Genomic DNA, 17,319 nt, shown 5'->3' with positions numbered 1-17,319 from the left:
ATCCATGTCTTATATGTAGCTACAGAATACTACCAGTAGGCATGCAAGAGAAAAACCATTGATATTGTTACCAGGATCAGAGAGAATCACATGCCTGAAGCAATGGACAGTCAGACAACTGAAGAAGCTGCTCAGAATTGAAAATCAGACATAATTTTAATTACAAAAGAATTTCTGATCATACGTATAGGAATCAATCAGGTAAACCTAATTTTTAGTTGGAGTTGTTGTTTCCTCTCTTTGATTAGTGCCAACACAATTTGGGTATGAGTAACTTCTAGATGGTAGATTAATCAGGATGGCAAAGCTGCTGAACTGGCTGGTGTTGGTGTTTGATTTAAAGGAGTTAGCAAACAATTGGCCATTACAGACAAAAGAAAATTAACTATAATCAAACATTGCAAGAGTGAGCCTTTGTTCAGAAATAAAAATGCAGAGTTAATAACAGCTAGCAAATGAGAAATACTGTTCAAATGCAACTGAAAATGTCCATTCTGAAGAAACCAATAAATCACAGAACCACAGAATCGTAGGGGTTGGAAGGGACCTCTAGAGATCGAGTCCAACCCTCTGACAAAGCCGGTTCCCTACACCAGGTCGCACAGGTAGGTGTCCAGGAGGGTCTTGAACATCTCCTGAGAAGGAGACCCCACAATCCCCCTGTGCAGCCTGTGCCAGTGCTCCATCACCCTCACTGTAAAGTTCTTGCACACATTCGTGCAGAACTTCCTATGCTGTAATAATGTAATAATGTAGGAAAGGATAAATTGGGCATACAGGGAGTTAGTCTTTAAACCTCCTTCTAGTATCTAAAATAAAAATTATGACCAGCTAGACTCTACTTGGCAATGCCAGTGGAGCCAAGTCCTCTACCACTAGCAGAGTGAGTCTGTACTGAATGCCAGTTCTGAATCTGCTTGGTTGTGTGTCTGATGCCTCTCAAAGGCACCAGTTGGGCTGTATGCACTAAGTATCATGGTTCCCAGAAGTTCTGGACTCATGGTACACACTATAGCTCTTGTGCTGATACTTCAGCTCATGAAACTCACCGACTTTAAACCCAGCCCTGTATCTTTGCCCTGTGTGTGTAAGATCTTGCTGTCTCCATGATCCTACAGCCCTCAACTCTCTGCCTTCTGGTATTCAATATCCCAAACCTAAATGCAGCTCCCAGGCTGGCTGCCTACTTACAGATACTATGACATGTGGCAAACTTCAAGCTATCATTTCTGAGAGCAGCTCATGTAAAATCTCTTATTTGTTCACTCCAATAAATGACAAAGACTTGAGCTGCAGCAGCTTTTCTCTTCAGTGTACAAACACAGACAACTATTGCATTTAGGCTGAAGAAATTTTGTAGAAAACCTGCATTATTAATTTCTCAGTTGGAATTGTGAGTCTTACAAGAACCTTTAAGAAATTTGATCTGGAACAACCATCTCATGCAGAGATCAAACATTGGATATGGATATTCCAGTCTGGGAAGCACAACAATCAGTTTCAGCCTGGAACCATGGCCCTGAGCTAAATGGAAAGGCTGCGTGCACTCAGGGACTTGATTAAATGACAAGATGCACAAATCCATTTTTCATTACCTGGGGCTGTTAGGACAGGTTAATTACTTTGCAGCAGGTGAAATCAAGAATAATTCACTTTATGAAGGCATAAACTCTTCCAAGACCATTACTTTTTATGTCAAGTCTTTGTCAGTGTTCTAATTCTTGTCACACAACTTTGAAGTTTCCAACATTAGTTATTTTCAGAAACAGATGAATCCTTTTTTTCTTACACAATGTCTCCAAGGACACTAGAAAACCTCTCACTGGATCAGCAAATTTACTGCACACTGAAAAGTAATGGACCCTATGGTAAAGTTCACGTATGCAATTTTAGGCCAGTCATGTCTAATTTTTTTTTGAGCTAAGATGAGAAGAATAAAATTGCAGAAAGCAAGTTTCACATTAGCCATGTTAAACTGACTGCAGTTTTTGCATAATATAATCTTTCCCCTTTGCCCACTCAATTGAACAGAAATTTGAACTAATATATCCATCTACCTACTCCTGGCTGCAAATAGTGAAAGCCCAAAGTGCTGTTTCAACCATGCTTGCATCTGGTGAAGTAGACATGTTCGTCACATGAATAGTCACCAGCTTTTTAAAAATAATAAGCCAAATGTCAAGTGACATATATCATACATAAATTAATATTTTCTGATGTATTATTTTACAAAATCTGTCTGACATCAAAATGCTTTTGTCAGACCAAGAAGCTTCTGCAATTCTCAGCTCCATCAGGCTGCCAGAAAGGAGAAGCATTTACCATAGGAAATCCTTAGTTTACTGCAAAGTGTTGTAAAGGTCATGTGTGGGCAAGCCAGCAGGCTGGAATTCAGCAAAGTTGGAATAAGAATACAGAGGGGAGAATCAGCGGAGAGATGAGTGGGAAGAGACTAGAGTCAATAGGTGACAGTGTTGAAGAGAAATAGGAAATTGAGAAATGTGCCCTTGGCAAACTCGAAAATTCAGGAAAATGGAGAAAACAGAGCACATAGGATCTGTTCTGGGAATAAACTGTACTGGGAGCTGGGACAAAACTGATGAGCACGCATCACCTTGAAGGTCTCAGCACATGGGTGGAATTGATTTGCGAACCCAATGACCAAGGTCATTGGCATAGGATAAAAGAAAGGGATTTAGTTTTCCACAGTCCTAGCAGATTATTTCTATTTCAGTGTAGCCTCACTGCTCCACATCTAAATGAGAAAGCTGGCACAGTTTCCTTCTCTGTACTCTACTGAGCTGGTGGGGATACAGCAATTTTTTAAAGAATGATTTCAGTTTGATTTCTACGGATGATTTTTCCATGATTAAAATAGGCTTTGAATTAAATCTCTATTGCTCTTTACAATGTAGGCTTAGGAACTGCTTTAACTTCCTATGACCTTCATTTTGGACATTTATTAAATCACTGACTTGAAGATAAATTTACAGATCTGTCCATTTTCCCCTTTAAAAACACTATATGCAGTATAGAATTTCTTAGACAACAAAGGTACGGTCCTTAGAGCCTGTATTTTGATAAGAAGGTATTTCTAGATTGCAAACTTGAGTTATGAAATTCCGAGGAAAACTGGTTATTTCATAGGATAGAGCTGTGCACAGACAGCTGCATCTTCTAGCTTTCTCTATTTTTAACAGCGGCAACATATTTCAATGATCCTAGATCCTAGTTATGTATTCTGGGTTCTTCATCAGTTATTATCTTTTATAGCTTTAATTGATAAGCTACTAAAGATAAGTCAGACCAATATCCTGAGCAGTTACTTGTCAATTAACCTTTAGCAGTTTCAAAGAAGGAATACTTTCAGCCCCTGTACATTCTTTGCAGTGATTGAACTGGTTGAAGAGGTTTATCAGTATCTTTTTCTGTAGTTAAGGAAGGCCAATTGTAGAAAATGAACAGAAACTCATTGACATTTAGTAAGAAATTATTCTCCATTTGCAATCACAATGTAAAGCTATATCATATGAAATATGTTACAGATGAGTTCTCCCAGGAGTCAGGTTTCTTATTAGGCTCTTTTTCCTTAAACTGAATTTTTCAGTAAAACACTTCAGAAGCCAAGAGCATTGCAACAGCATCATGGCCCCCTGTGAGCTTTTACTGGAGTTTTATGCCTGCTGAATTTCAAAAGCAGTGTTACAGCAGTGATGTTAAGACGCAGAGAGATCAAGTGTTATTCCATGAAAAGAAGAATGAACCTCCGTTCAGAAAGTGTAGCGTTCTACCCCCTTCTCCAGAACCTATTATCCAATCTCAGTGCAACGATCTTCCTTCTAGTCACCTCTTCTCAATATTTACTAGAGTCTGCCTTGTCCAATTCTCAATGCTATCTGCCCCTGTGGAATTTCTGGCATCCTTTTCCAATTTTTTCCTTCCCTGGATCCTCTCTGCTTGCCTTCCTACTCTCATTTTTCTCCTGTTATTTCCCCCTAGTCCATGCCTTTAGCTTATCCTTCTCAGACCTCCCATGTCTATACTACTGCCCCAACACTTGTCCAAGCCCTTCCCATAGTGTTCCTTCTGAAATAATGTTTTCCTTCAACTGGAATTCATTTACTTGGCATGCAAATCAAACTGCAAAACATAGAATTTTGTATGCTACAGATTACAATAGTAATTGTAGTATTTCCTTATTTCCTTTCCTGTCCCTACTGCTCTTGGCCATTTTTTATATGAATCCACCTAAGCAACTGCTTCCCCCTTAACAGCTTTCCTACAGTCACTCCTCCATGACCCTATTCTCTACCCTAAACCAACAGTTCAAAACTTACCAGGAAGTAGGACTTTACCTTTCAGATTGTTTTGCTTGTTTGCCATATTTTTAATTGCTTCTCACTTAATTGCAAATACTCATCACTTACTCTACAAAGCATGCTCCATCCATGGATTTTGGCTGCATTCCAGCTAGCTGGAGCATGAACCACCCTCTGGGAGCAACAGAAATCTATTCCAGAACAACTGCAGCTCCCAGCATAAAACCTAAGAGTACACAGAGTCCCTCAGCACAGTCTGAAGTATGTGCGCACAGAAGATCCCTATCCAGCATGAAGATGTGGAAATAGTCAGAGTTAGGCAGGAGATAAAGAACATCAGGAGATGTACCAACAAACAGAGAGGAAAACTGTGAGAGACAAACTGCAGAGGACAAATGTTGAGTGAGGCTTACAGTGATGGGGCACAAGGAGCAATATTTATTCATGCACATATACATATATACATATGTATATGTGTATACATATATTTATGTATATATGTAGGTAGTATACAGCTCTCTGCAGACCCAGACCTGAACTCTGATTTTCTTGGTTACAGTTCTTTTCAAGTTTCTATGAAACCCACAGCCAACCTGTCCAACTTTCCTCATCATTTCTCTCTGGGAACAGCAGCCAGTATTACTGCTGCTGTACACTTTGACGTTTCAAGGGATAAAAGTATGCACTATGAGTGCCAAGCATGGAAGACTGCCCGTGTTGAGGTCACAGATTCTCACACAATAATGTCTTCTTCTTGCTAGAGTGCTTTAAGAAATGAGGCTACCACCCCTCCAGCTTACTACCTGGGGAAATGAAACGACAATCACTAGAAGAACATTGTCATTGCAATATCAGAAGCATAAAGATTAGCTCATCTTAAGAATATTTTTGCTTACTTCACTTAATTCAGCCCTTTGCACATGCTCCTACAGACAGATAGTAAAATCCCAGCTTCCTTTAAGTCAGTGGGCAGTTTGCTATGGACTTCAGAGATTCCAGTAAGACTCAGATGGCTTACAGCTTCCATTCGGCTCCATTTTACAAATTTCAGACGTTTTTCTTCTGGGTTTTTTTTTTCTTTTTTCTTTTTCTTATGAAGCCTTTTTTTTTTTAATCTTGCTCACACCATCCTCTGAATTCATTTTTTTTCCCACCCTGCATGTGCATTGTGTGGTCCTTCATCTTATTTACTGCACATACACAAAGCCCTCTTTGAACAGAAGATTTAGAATTCCTCATGGTTGTTTTTCATTGCAAAAACTTTTAACTCTCCTGAGCCCTATGCGTGCTACAAATGCATCTTTTTAGAGAGTTTTTGTGAAAGCATTCACATTACCTATTCTTATACACTTGAATCTGGAGCATGGAGAAATACACGCAGATTTATTTACACGCCCACTGAATTTGAGCTCTGATTACACATAGATTTGACTTCCTTTCACATCTGCAGTATAACATCCTCAGATCAAAGCTCCTGTTCACCTCTTCAATTACAAGCTTCCTCCAAACCCAGAAACCAGGCTCCAGTTATTCTGAGTTAGACACCCAGAAAATTAAATTCACTACGATCAGTGACCACTTGCAGGAAGTGGGATCCAACTGCCAAATCTGTCGAAGGACTCAGAGCACAGAGCAGAAACCTGAAATCTGCCTGCAGTTCCCAGCCACACTGTGTGGCATATGGGGGACAAATGAGATGCCGCAGGGAGATAAGCCCAATGCTATCCTCTACCCAGGAGGAATTTGAGACTTCTAATCCCACCAAGTTTGGAAGGATCTTGACCACAAACCTACAAACTATTGGATTAATGCATAAGAAAATGTAGGTAATTAAAGCATACCAAATCAAGATTTGCTGTTCCCTGTATAGATAAAATATGCCATAAAGACAGTAAAAGTTCTGTCAGTGCAAATGAGGACTAGGTTTGGTTTTGCTTGGACAACATAGATGTGATGAAAGACCTTGTGATGTTTGAGCACAGCAATGCATTTGGAATTAAGGCTTTACTGATTTAGCACCTGACTTATTCATTCTTCTTAAAGCATTCCTGTGACATCACCTTCAAATGCTCTCATTGATTATCTTTCTGAATCTGTCTCCATAATGCATCTTATCCATTACTATTGTGGACTGTTAAACTGAATGAATGGTTTAGTGACAAACTGATGGGAATTAATCAATTCACTAAAATAACTGCATAGAGCATGCATGCACAGAACAGGCTAGGAAGCAGTTTGTAGTAATCAGAAGTTAAAATGTGAAGCTGCCATAATATAATGATGAGGATGATAACAGAGATAACAAACAGCTCACCTAGCAGCTTATCTGGACACAGGTGTACTCCACTCATACACTACGATGTTTCAGGAGCAAATGCATTTGTTGGCTCAATCAACCGTAATTTACCATAATGAGTTGCTTCTCTGCATTCGTTGAACATGTTAACTTGGAAAAAAATATTGCAAGTCTCAAACTTAATCTGCTGAAAATGTGACGCTTGATAATGTACTGAGACTATGAATAACTTAATTTTCATTAATCCTGAGACTTCCCTATCAGCTGTTTGCTGTCACCTCTAGCTTCTGCTTGCAAAGAGTGTAGAATAATACTACCTGAAATCTGCTACAAGAGGGCTAATAATGTTACATCAGTGTCAACAGGCCCTTGGGAAAAGACAAAGACAAAGAGTCTTTGTTGCGCAGGGAAAAAAATAAACATATTTTACGAGGAATCTGATTCACAAAAAACTGGATTTAAAAGCAGCTGTAACCTTGCATGGTTGTTCTATACCTTCATTTTAGTTAGCCATGTTTCCTCTGTATGGCAGAAATATTTCCTGGGGCTGGGGACATTCCCTACAACTTGTTTGGATGTATTACTTAGAAATAAAATGCACAGAGAAACAATGATGGATGATGCCAGTCCAAAGGCTGAACAGTCTTGGCTCTTGGACTGGTATTTCTCCAGTGACACAGCCCTACGGAGCCTCCCACCAGTTTTTCCCCTTGTATGTCTTAGAGCTCATTCCATTCTTCACAGCCACCAACTCATACAGAGTAGTGTGTGACTTGTGTGTGTGTTCACTGCACAAGTGTCTCGTTATGTGATGACGAAGGGAAAGAGCAATATGAGCCAAGGGTCAGTGCTTGCTCCTGAGACCAAGAGACGTTCAGATTCCCAAAATGAGTCTAAAATGATACGACCCCAGAAGAATAGCAGGGGGGTTCCAGTTAGTGGAACAGGGCTCTGGGACCCAAATGCCAACAAACATAGAAGGTAGGATCATCCTAATTCTGCATTTCTATTCAGAAAATGAGTTAGAAATCTGCATTGCCAGCAAGCAAACATTTGAGTGAATTTTTGCATCTGTATTGAGCTTGGAATAAGGTAACATGCTAAGTGCTCAGTGAAGGATGAGCAGCGCAGCTGAGAGCCTGAGGAAACCCTCTGTAAAGGTTACAGTGTACTTGTGACATTTCCAAACACACTGTCAACAGTTACACGCCCTGCATATAACACACACAAGCTGTGCCTTCATGCAAAGCTTCCAACAGACGGAAGAGCACAGGATAACCAGGCACTAACAGCCAAAGGGCCTATTGTGTCTTGATTCAAAACCAGTTTTTGCAGATTGCTTTCTGTAATAACCACACAGGTTTGCTGGACAGTATTAAGCCAAGGGTAAGTTTGAGCTGTGAATGCAATCCCAAAGTTGTTCCTCAGTCCTTTGTCCAGGTAAAATTCACATATAAGCTAACTGAAAGCTTTGCATTGAAAAGTAATAACAAGAAAAAACAGCTCTGATATCTTTTCTTCTGGAGACCTCATATCTGGTCACTTGACCTGGCTCTGTGATGGAAAGCATCATTTCTCACTGGAATGTCTGGAGGATTTACATTGTCTGGAGGATTCACAGAGCTGTCTTAAAGGCTCATAACCCTATATGGGGCATCCCCTAAGCTGACAGCTTATTTTGAATATGACTGAAAGCATTGATCACAGACTGGCTGCTCTAGTCAAGCACATCTCTATATTATTTATGTTCCAACATAAAAAAGAGGGTATTTTATTGCCTGCACTGCAAATGATATTACTTCTTTTCTTAACTCACTGACTTTTTGCCAGTTCTTACTGGTGGCTGCGAAATCATCGCTCAATGGCTGAATAGAAGAAATTCTATCTTAAAAAGCATTTTAGGCCATTTATTTTGACAATCAGGTTATAATTTAGTTTCCATGCACTAATGAAAACAGGTAGGAAATGAAGTGCACATTCAACCTATTCCTCACATATATGCACATACACTTCACACCCTTACCTGGAGTAGCACTGGAGACTGTCGGCCACTGCTGGTCAGGCCCTCCTGGTCCTCCACGTAAGATTCCAGCCTCCTCCACATGCACAGCACTGAACAAGCACATAGCATGGTTAGATTATACAGTTATCTTCTGGCTTCATAATATTCGCCTTGCTACTCTTCAAAGGTCCCAACTGGTCACCATGGAAGCACTGCTGTTGTACTGCATCAAGCTAACAAATTCCTGCTGGAACACTGGAGAACCAGCTATTCTGACTTGCTATAGACAATCTTTGATTATTAACAAAAACATAGTTGTGGTAGAATTTATAAAATAAACATAACCCAGAACACTTTGCTTTCATTAACTGGAAGCTGCTGAGGAAGCTGAGATACGTTCTTGCTGTTATGATGTATTAACATTAAAGCAAATAATAAAAAGTTGGTTGAATTAGCTCTGAGCTTCTGTAAATATGCTACTCCAGTGAATAACTCAGAAATAAATGCTGAATTCATATAAAATGCTGAAACTGCATCACATCAAATGTTGTGATGTTACATGGTGAGCACTTGGCTGAGAAAGCATCACTGCTGCATATTAACCAGCAACATGTGTGGAAGAAAGTAAAAAAAATTGGCCGCGCCAAATGTAAAACTATACCCTTATTTGTGTGCAATTCATTAGAAAAACAGGATGCTGTGACCATGACCCTGTCTCTGCTCATGTGATCCTCAGCTCCCTTCCACACTTCTAACCAAACTTAATGGGCATTTTCAGCTAAATGTAACAAATGCCAAAGGTCACATGGATATCAAATTTCTACATGTTTTATGTACAGCATGTTAGGACAATTCAAAGCAGAAGAGGTCACACAGACCTGCTCTGAGATTTCAGGGAAGGACTGGGGGTTCTGATGAGAGTAAACAGAAGAACACACCATTTCTCAGAAAGGCTTCATTAGTTCCTCCGCATGAGGGACAAATTGCTTTAAGTGAGCTCTGACTTTTCATTTGTCCTTCAAATAACATAAAAAAAAATATCTTGAACTCTATATGAGAAGGAATTTGGATGGAGAGTATCCAACTGTGTCCTGAACAACACGATAGCATGGAAATCCCAGAGATGGACATTCTGAATCTCAATTTTTGACTTTTACCTTAAGAAGACCATGACAACATGGATAACTGATAAAAAGTGACGGCCACAGACCCACTGCATGAAGTTTTGGAAAAAAGCATAAATTCCTGCTCTTGTAGTATCATTAGGAATTACCACAACCCTATAGTTCCATCTAAACCTGCATGGTTGTGTCATTAATCATGTCAGATTGCACCTGAATATAAGACCAGTTTGCTATTCTGATCAGGAAAGGAGCAAAAAGATATTATTACATCTAGGCCTTATGAAAAAATAAAAAATAAAAATGATAATAATAATAATAATAAAGCTTTATTTTAATTCTTTCCAGATGTACTGGGTAGCAAATTTTAGCAGAGTGCACACAATTTCATGCAGAGGATTTTCAGAAAGAGATTTGGATTCAGCCTCACTTCGTCTATTATGAAAACCTCTCTCGTATCTTTAAAATATCCTTTAAACTGTGCTTAGCACCTTGATTGCACCATGTGGCTACCAGCTACAGCATACTTCTATGGCAACAGGAGACAGCAAGATGGAAAATGCATCGATGCCATATGATCTACTGAAACCTATCAGCATTAATGATATGAAGGAGCTCGAAGGAGAACAAGAAGTGTATAATTGCAATAAAATAATTAAATAATTGGAGCAACTAATACCTTGACAGTCAACATAAAGAAGGCAGACAGCAAACACAATGAAAGCAGAGATCTATGGTAGTACAGTAATAGCAAAAGATGCAGTCAGACCAAATTTGTCATACTTAGAGATTGAAAGTGACAGTAGCAGAATCATCTTTCCATCTCAACTTACAGATACCATCAGTCTGAGGCATCAGAGAAGGGGAACAGTTTGGTCCTTGTCACGGAGGCAAGGACAGAATGCCCTGTGCCCAGAGCAGTGCACAACCTACCTTTGCATTCCCGCCCTTAGGGACGCGGAGTAGCGCCAGTCAGGATTGGGGTGTTTTGGCTGTAGAAACATAAGCCCAGAAAAATATGGTTAGTGTACACTAGCTGTGCAAAAAAGCATGTACATCTACCTCATTTGGGGGTTGTTGTCCAACAGTCTGCACAGAGATCCTTGGTTTTTGTGAATATTCAGAATTCTTCAACCTTTCCACAAACCTAAACTTTCAAAAGGACACACAGAGATCATCTCTGTAACAAAACAACTTGTTTGGGTGCCAAGGTCTTTGGCTAGAGATTATCTCTGTGGAAAGACACATAATGTTGGAAACTAGTGGACATATATTTTGCATATTCATAAACACTGTGGGCATAGGAAGAAAGGGATCATAAATTCATAATACACATTTTGCTTCTTTACTTGATGAGCCAAAGAAACTCAGCTGCTAAACTGAATAGCATCTGCCTGAGGACATATAAAATGGAGCCCCCTGTGAAGGGGACATGTGGGCTCCTCTGCTGTGAAGTTTCTGCTGGCATTTAATGTACTGCAGAGGACTGCACTAGATGGTATCAGATTTGCAGACTGCAGCAAGTCTTTTATCAAAGGCAAACCTGCTCTTTCACAATATCAAGAGCTCCTACATTCTCCATATTCATTAGAGGGCACAGGGGAAGGAAGGGGAAAGCAAACAGCAGTGCCCTTTGGCCAACAGCATATGCTGACTTGCTGCATAGTGGCTTGCTAAATGAAGAGATAGCTAAGAGATTCTCTGCTGAACAAAAACTTGCTCCAAAAATGCTTTTGCTGTGTCAGAGGACCATTGAAAGAATTTTCAATTATGGTAGACAACTGCAAACTGGGGTCTTTTGAAATTACACACTTCTATACAGCCCTAAGTACATGACAGGGTTATTTCTCAGGGTTCTCAGAGCATTATTCTGTACATGATACTGCAGCCAATGATTAACTTCAGGCACTTGAATCCAAAGAGAGAACTTATGTCCAGAAATATAATGGACTACACTCATTCCTGGTGTGCCTCATACAGTGCCAAGCACACAAATAATAAATGACAATAATGGTTTAATTCTGTTGAAGCTATTGGAGACAGATCAGAAATGAATTTGGCCCCATTACTTGAAGAGAAAAAATAAAGTGTTGAATGCTCTCAATTATTTACAGCCAGCTCTGTCTTTTCTCTTGAGGTTTGGGCATGCTTTTCCATGGATCAATAGGCTTTATTCAAATAGAAATGGTGCAATTAGAACTTCCTCCATCACTCTATCACTATACTTCCTCAGTCCAGCTTCACTCAAGAGTGAGATGCTCTTGGATGATGTGCATCCTCAGATATTTATGGTCTGAATTGCACAAAAAGGAAGAGGCTGCTATCTGCAACCACAGATTAAACATCTGTACTAGCAATTTCCTTCCCATTTAGACCCCAGTTGTCTGGCATGCTCAGGTTCTGCTGAGTTTAGCAGAAAGTGGCTTGACAAGGAGCCCATTATGCATGTCTCCAGTCTTTTCTGATTCATCCTGTTTTGGCCTCAATCCCAGGGATGTCAAGGTAACTCTAAAGTCAACCATATAGAAATACTCAATGAAAGAAAGACAGAAAACACACTAATCCCCAAGTTTGTCTTTCTTAAGGTATGACTGATTTGGCTTTTCCTCTGCTGGAGATTTTCTTGCAGTATAGGAACTGCTGGACTGGGAAGGGGGAGCAGGGAAGTCCCTGTTCTTTTTCCATACAATAGGAGATGTACAGATTACAAATTTGCACAAGCTTGTAGGCAGTGTGAGGAGAAGAACTGTTACCACTCTTCCAAGCAAAACACATAAAAAAGCCTGAAAAGTCAGTCATAGCTGGGAAGAAGTAGGAAAAGCCTACAAAATCTAACAAAAACCCCACAAAATCTATGGTCTGTTGCAGTGCAGACTTTTGGATACCTGATCATAAATGGGCAATGGTGGTGGGAGAAACTCAATTTTCATTTGTGGTATTGGCTAAGACTCATCATGTCAGTACAAGAGAAATATCAGCAATTAGAAGATAGTGGTATTTTTGAAGGTTATTATCTAGATAGTTTTCTATGTGCTATTGCTCTCCAGGCAGGGCTGCAGTGCTAGTCCCAGAGTCAGAAGGAGGAATTGTCTCAGGCACATATATTCAGGAAACAGAAAAAAACAATCAGCACATGTTGTAGTTTAAGTGCATGCACAGCCACTTACTCACTCCTCCAGTGCAATGGCAAAAGAGAACTGGAAGGGCAAGTTAGAGAACTCATTAGCTGAGCAAAAAATAGATTAATACATTGAGAAAAGAAAAAATAAAAATAATTAAAAAAAAAGTGTAATCAAGGTGAGTAAGCCCCACTATTTTCATCACAAATCAAAAAGATAGCACTGTAATAGGAAGACAATCAACTCTACTCCAACCAAAACCAGCATGATACATCTGACTTTCAAACACTTTCCTTACATATACATCCACCAGACATTCCTAGTCTGCACACTTGGGTTGGCCAATAGCTCTGGTTAGGAACAGACCAACTTTACCAGACCACAAGCTGAAACCTGCTTCACTGAACTGTGCTTTGAGCAGTCACTGCATCATGGCATGATATGGCCAATTTCAGAATGGAGCAGTGTCTTCAGCACAGTCTTGTGGAACAGGAGACTGTATTGCTACACTGCTGAAAGCTGAACACCATCCGCAAGCTCTCCTGCAAAGCCCTGTCACTGGCTTCTCTGTGTCACAGGTCAACACTACCAGCACAGGGTACAGCTGTCCAGAAAGCATGAGCACAAAGAGGAAGCACAAGGATCTGAAGTAGCCCTGATGCCTCCCATTTGTAAATCCCCTGGCAGTCACACAACGCTGACAAAGATATTACTGTTGCTTTCACATCTCCAGCTCCCAACTTGTCACAAGACGCTGTCACATGCAAGTCTGTTTTTCTAACTGCAACATAATCTCAACCTGCCCTCAGGTTTTTGAAGGCTAGTGGTTCTGTCTTTACCATACATCAGTTAAGCTGAGGGAAATCACATAACCAAGCACTGTTTCCTGCTCCTCCCATCACCAGCTTTTTTTCATTTAGTAACAGCACACAACATCAGAGTTGTAAGGTGAGCAAAGATCCATCCAGGTGCTTACAGCACTGCCACCACACCAGGTGAGCACTTCATGCCAACAGTTTGTTTGTGCTGCTTCTTCAAAGCCCCAGGGTTACATTCTGCGTAACCATAAGCATCAGTACGACCAATCAACCAAACCTATTGGAAAGTTCAATAGATGAAGTGAATTTATATTATAAATGAAGTCACCCTAACAGCTAAAAAGCTCACATAAAATTTCACACACTCATTCTTAAATTGCATAACATGGGTTAATTTAAGCATTTCACTGGTACTTAGAGAAGAAATTTAACTGAGAACACATTGTTAAAAAATTTGCCTTGGCCCTTTTTTTAGCTGATGCTTTACCTCCAGTAAATTAATCTCTGAGACAGAAGGAACTGCTGGAAAACATTAACGTTCTGATCCCATATTCATGAAAATCAAACTCTCAGTGATTTCAGCCGATGTTAGAACAGGGCCTGCTTGAGGTAGAGAAGTGTGAATGAAACATTTACAAGCAGCTAACAACCAATGAGGCTGCTAAAAGCATCCCACTCCGTTCCCATTTCCACACAAACGCACAACAGCATGACATAAGGTACATTTATCAAATATATGTGCTTTTAAGCAATAATAAAAGGCCTTTCACAACCTCTGACCACATGCAACTCTATTTATTTTCCTGTGAGACAACGCTCACAGATGTGGAAAAACAGTGACTTCTGTTACTGATTCTCTTCTGCAAATGTTTCAGATTAATTTGATGCAGAGAACAACTATTTATAGTCTGAACATGCGTTCATCACACAAGATATCAGAATGGAATCTAGAAGATCTTCAAATGCACAAAGATTTGCCTTCTGTCACTGTTCATGTACATTTCTATCTCTGAGAAAACTAAGGTGAAAGGAACAGGCAAGTGCTTCTCTAAAGTGCATTTAATGAGTTCCAAGAGAAGAAAAACTCCTGTTTAATATTGGACACAAATTCCTGCTGGCACAACAGTATGTATCACACTAAGAGTCAGCTTCTCTGAATCACACAGCACTGTCCCTGCTTACACAACAGGTCCAGATACAGACCCTGAACAAGAGAACCAACATTTATAGTTAACCTTTACAATGTCAGTGGGGCTGGAGAATTTCTTAAGGGATTAAGTTCTTGAACTGAGACTGTAAAATATTCCACCATTAATACCTTTAAAGCCTCTGTGAGAAATCTCTTGGAAAGACCTCCAGACAACGCTGTGGCTTTATTAGATTTAGACACTTTGAAACATGCTGGCATTTAAGAGCAGTATCAAGATGTGTTCAAGCGTTGCTTGCTTTTTGACCAGGTGTTTGGCAAGCTGTCTTTGAAGTACAAAATACAGAAAGGAAGCCAGAAGTGGAGCAGTGTGATCAAAAAAATGTAGAAGTCCAGTGAACCACGGGGTCTTATCACCACTGATTTGCAGCCTTCATTCTTTCTGAAAACTTTGCACTATGCAAAGTTACCTAAGGACACCATGAGTGCCTCTGTATTCTGTCATCATCATGTGCCAGACACATACACACAAAGGTAAATCTACAATCAGAAGTGCCCCTATCTGGTTTTGTCAAATGTCCAAGCTGCCCACTCATCTTTAGGAATGTGCCTTTGGGAATGAAAACTTCAGCTAAAACATATGTCAGTCTGATGGTTCATCTCTGCATTGAAAGGGAAAAGTTGTCATGAGACACGAGACAATGGATGAGCTTAACTGCACAGAATGCAACAAGAAGACAGAAGAGATTAAAAGAAAAACCAAAGACCAGACACTGTTCAGACATCATTCAGCATCTCCACATGCATTTGGAGAAAGGGACTTCCAGACCGAAACACTGAAACCTTTCCTGAAAATGGCAGATCGTCACAGCAGCACTGCACAGAAGCAAAATCTCCCCTCCATGCACCCCTTTCTCAGTAGCACACACCCATTCCCATAAGGCAGGAATCCAAGTTGCTCATGACCTCACAAACCACCATCAGTGAAGCTGCAATACCTTGCTACCTTAATCTTTACGCTCGCATTGCCTGCTCATCCTGTAGCAGTGGCCTTGCTGATGAGAGAGCAATGCATATTAACACCGGATTCTTATTGTTATCACTGGACTCTTCCAGTAAAACCTGTCTGTAAGGATTCAGTGCTGTTATGTTAGTACGTTTCTTCTGTTACTAAACCCACCTAGTCTGAGATATTTTTCTAAAGCTACAAAAGACCACACAGGCAAGCAGGGGGGATGCAGGAGCAGAGGTTGCCTTGCAGAAATGAGCTCCCATTACACTATTACAGCATGGGCAATAGAAGTCAGAACAGTCACACAGACAGCAGCACACTAACAGATACAAAAAACTCTATACTTCTCCTTAGCATGCTGCATTTTCCCCTCCACTGCATCCCTGGGATGACTCAATGGATTCAGTCACAACTTAGCAAAGAGCAATTGCTAATATATTTGAACTTATGAAGTGTGCAAAGGATTAAGATCTTATTGCATCAAGCATTACTGAGGTTAATTTTGAATACATTTTAAATATTTTCCATCTCACTATGAAAAACAGTTGTAAAACTCATCACTGTGAAAACCTGTACATGACATGCATACATACAAAGCCTATTCAGCTGGTCCCACCCCCATCATTCAACAGTTCCCGGAATATCCATTTCCAAAAACTACTGAGAGAGGAGAGTGGAAGGAATAAGAGGAGGAGAGAGAGAAAAAAACCTGCTGATATTTTCTAGAAGCAACACACGCATCAGAGGTTAACTGCATAAAGACTGTCACAAAGGCAGTGATACTCACTGCTGTGCTTCACAGGTGGAGGTGTGGGCCTTTACAGTTGAATTCAAAATTCAGCTAAACAGGGGTGCACAGTCCTCCAAAGGTCTAGTAATACAAAAGTAGCTATTCATCAAAAGTAGGATTTGGTGCTACTAAACAATGGAGGCTATCTTCAGTTTAAATGCTCAAGTAGAAACAAAGATAACGCTTATCATTTTATAGCATGTAATTAGCTGGGAATTAGTAATTACTGAATGCCAATTCATTCACCCATTTTCTCACCTGGCACTGACACATCTTCATGGTATGTATCAGTACAGTGCAGATAAGCAAAGAGCAAAGAAAAGAACTCGTGACTAGTAGCTTTGGTCAAATTTCACCTTCATTTACATTACGCAGAACTACTGAACTGACTTCTCTTCCAGGTCACACAGACACACAGGCAGTCCTTCCCTCATTTGTTCTATCTATGCCCATACTTCTGTACTCCAAGTCCAGTCCTTGTCTGTTCTGCCCTGCTTTTCAAAATTTGCCAATTCACTGCATTCAGTAGAGTGATTCCCTAAAATGGGACAAGAATCTGTCTATTAAACTTATTTCCTACTGCTCTTGCATCCAAAGCCAACTCATTTTCAATTACTACTCTTTTTCCTTTTCTTTTTCCAGAAAACCAGATTGAAAATTTTGCTCTGTGTGAAATATATCACTCTCACATTCCC

The 17,319-nt window shown here is 40.1% G+C and overlaps 1 protein-coding gene across 2 annotated transcripts in view; it reads right to left on the bottom strand.

Annotated features, from left to right (window-relative positions):
- The window catches only part of LOC136047373 (protocadherin alpha-C2-like), a 96,942-nt gene that overhangs the window by 25,694 nt on the left and 53,929 nt on the right, over positions 1-17,319 (bottom strand). For both annotated transcript variants that reach the window (XM_065734415.1, XM_065734416.1), the window contains exons 2-3: positions 10,672-10,730; positions 8,639-8,727 (exon numbers count right to left, since the gene is read on the bottom strand). In XM_065734415.1, coding sequence (XP_065590487.1) covers positions 8,639-8,727; positions 10,672-10,730 — 148 coding nt within the window. The remainder of the gene's footprint in view (positions 1-8,638; positions 8,728-10,671; positions 10,731-17,319) is intronic.

The sequence above is a fragment of the Cyrtonyx montezumae genome, unplaced genomic scaffold, assembly GCF_038088225.1.
Source record: "Cyrtonyx montezumae isolate F1298 unplaced genomic scaffold, pur_monq_1.0 scaffold_18, whole genome shotgun sequence".
Classification (NCBI taxonomy): Eukaryota; Metazoa; Chordata; class Aves; order Galliformes; family Odontophoridae; genus Cyrtonyx; species Cyrtonyx montezumae.
Note: the sequence above shows the minus strand (reverse complement) of the source record. Positions and strands in the feature narration are given on the sequence as shown.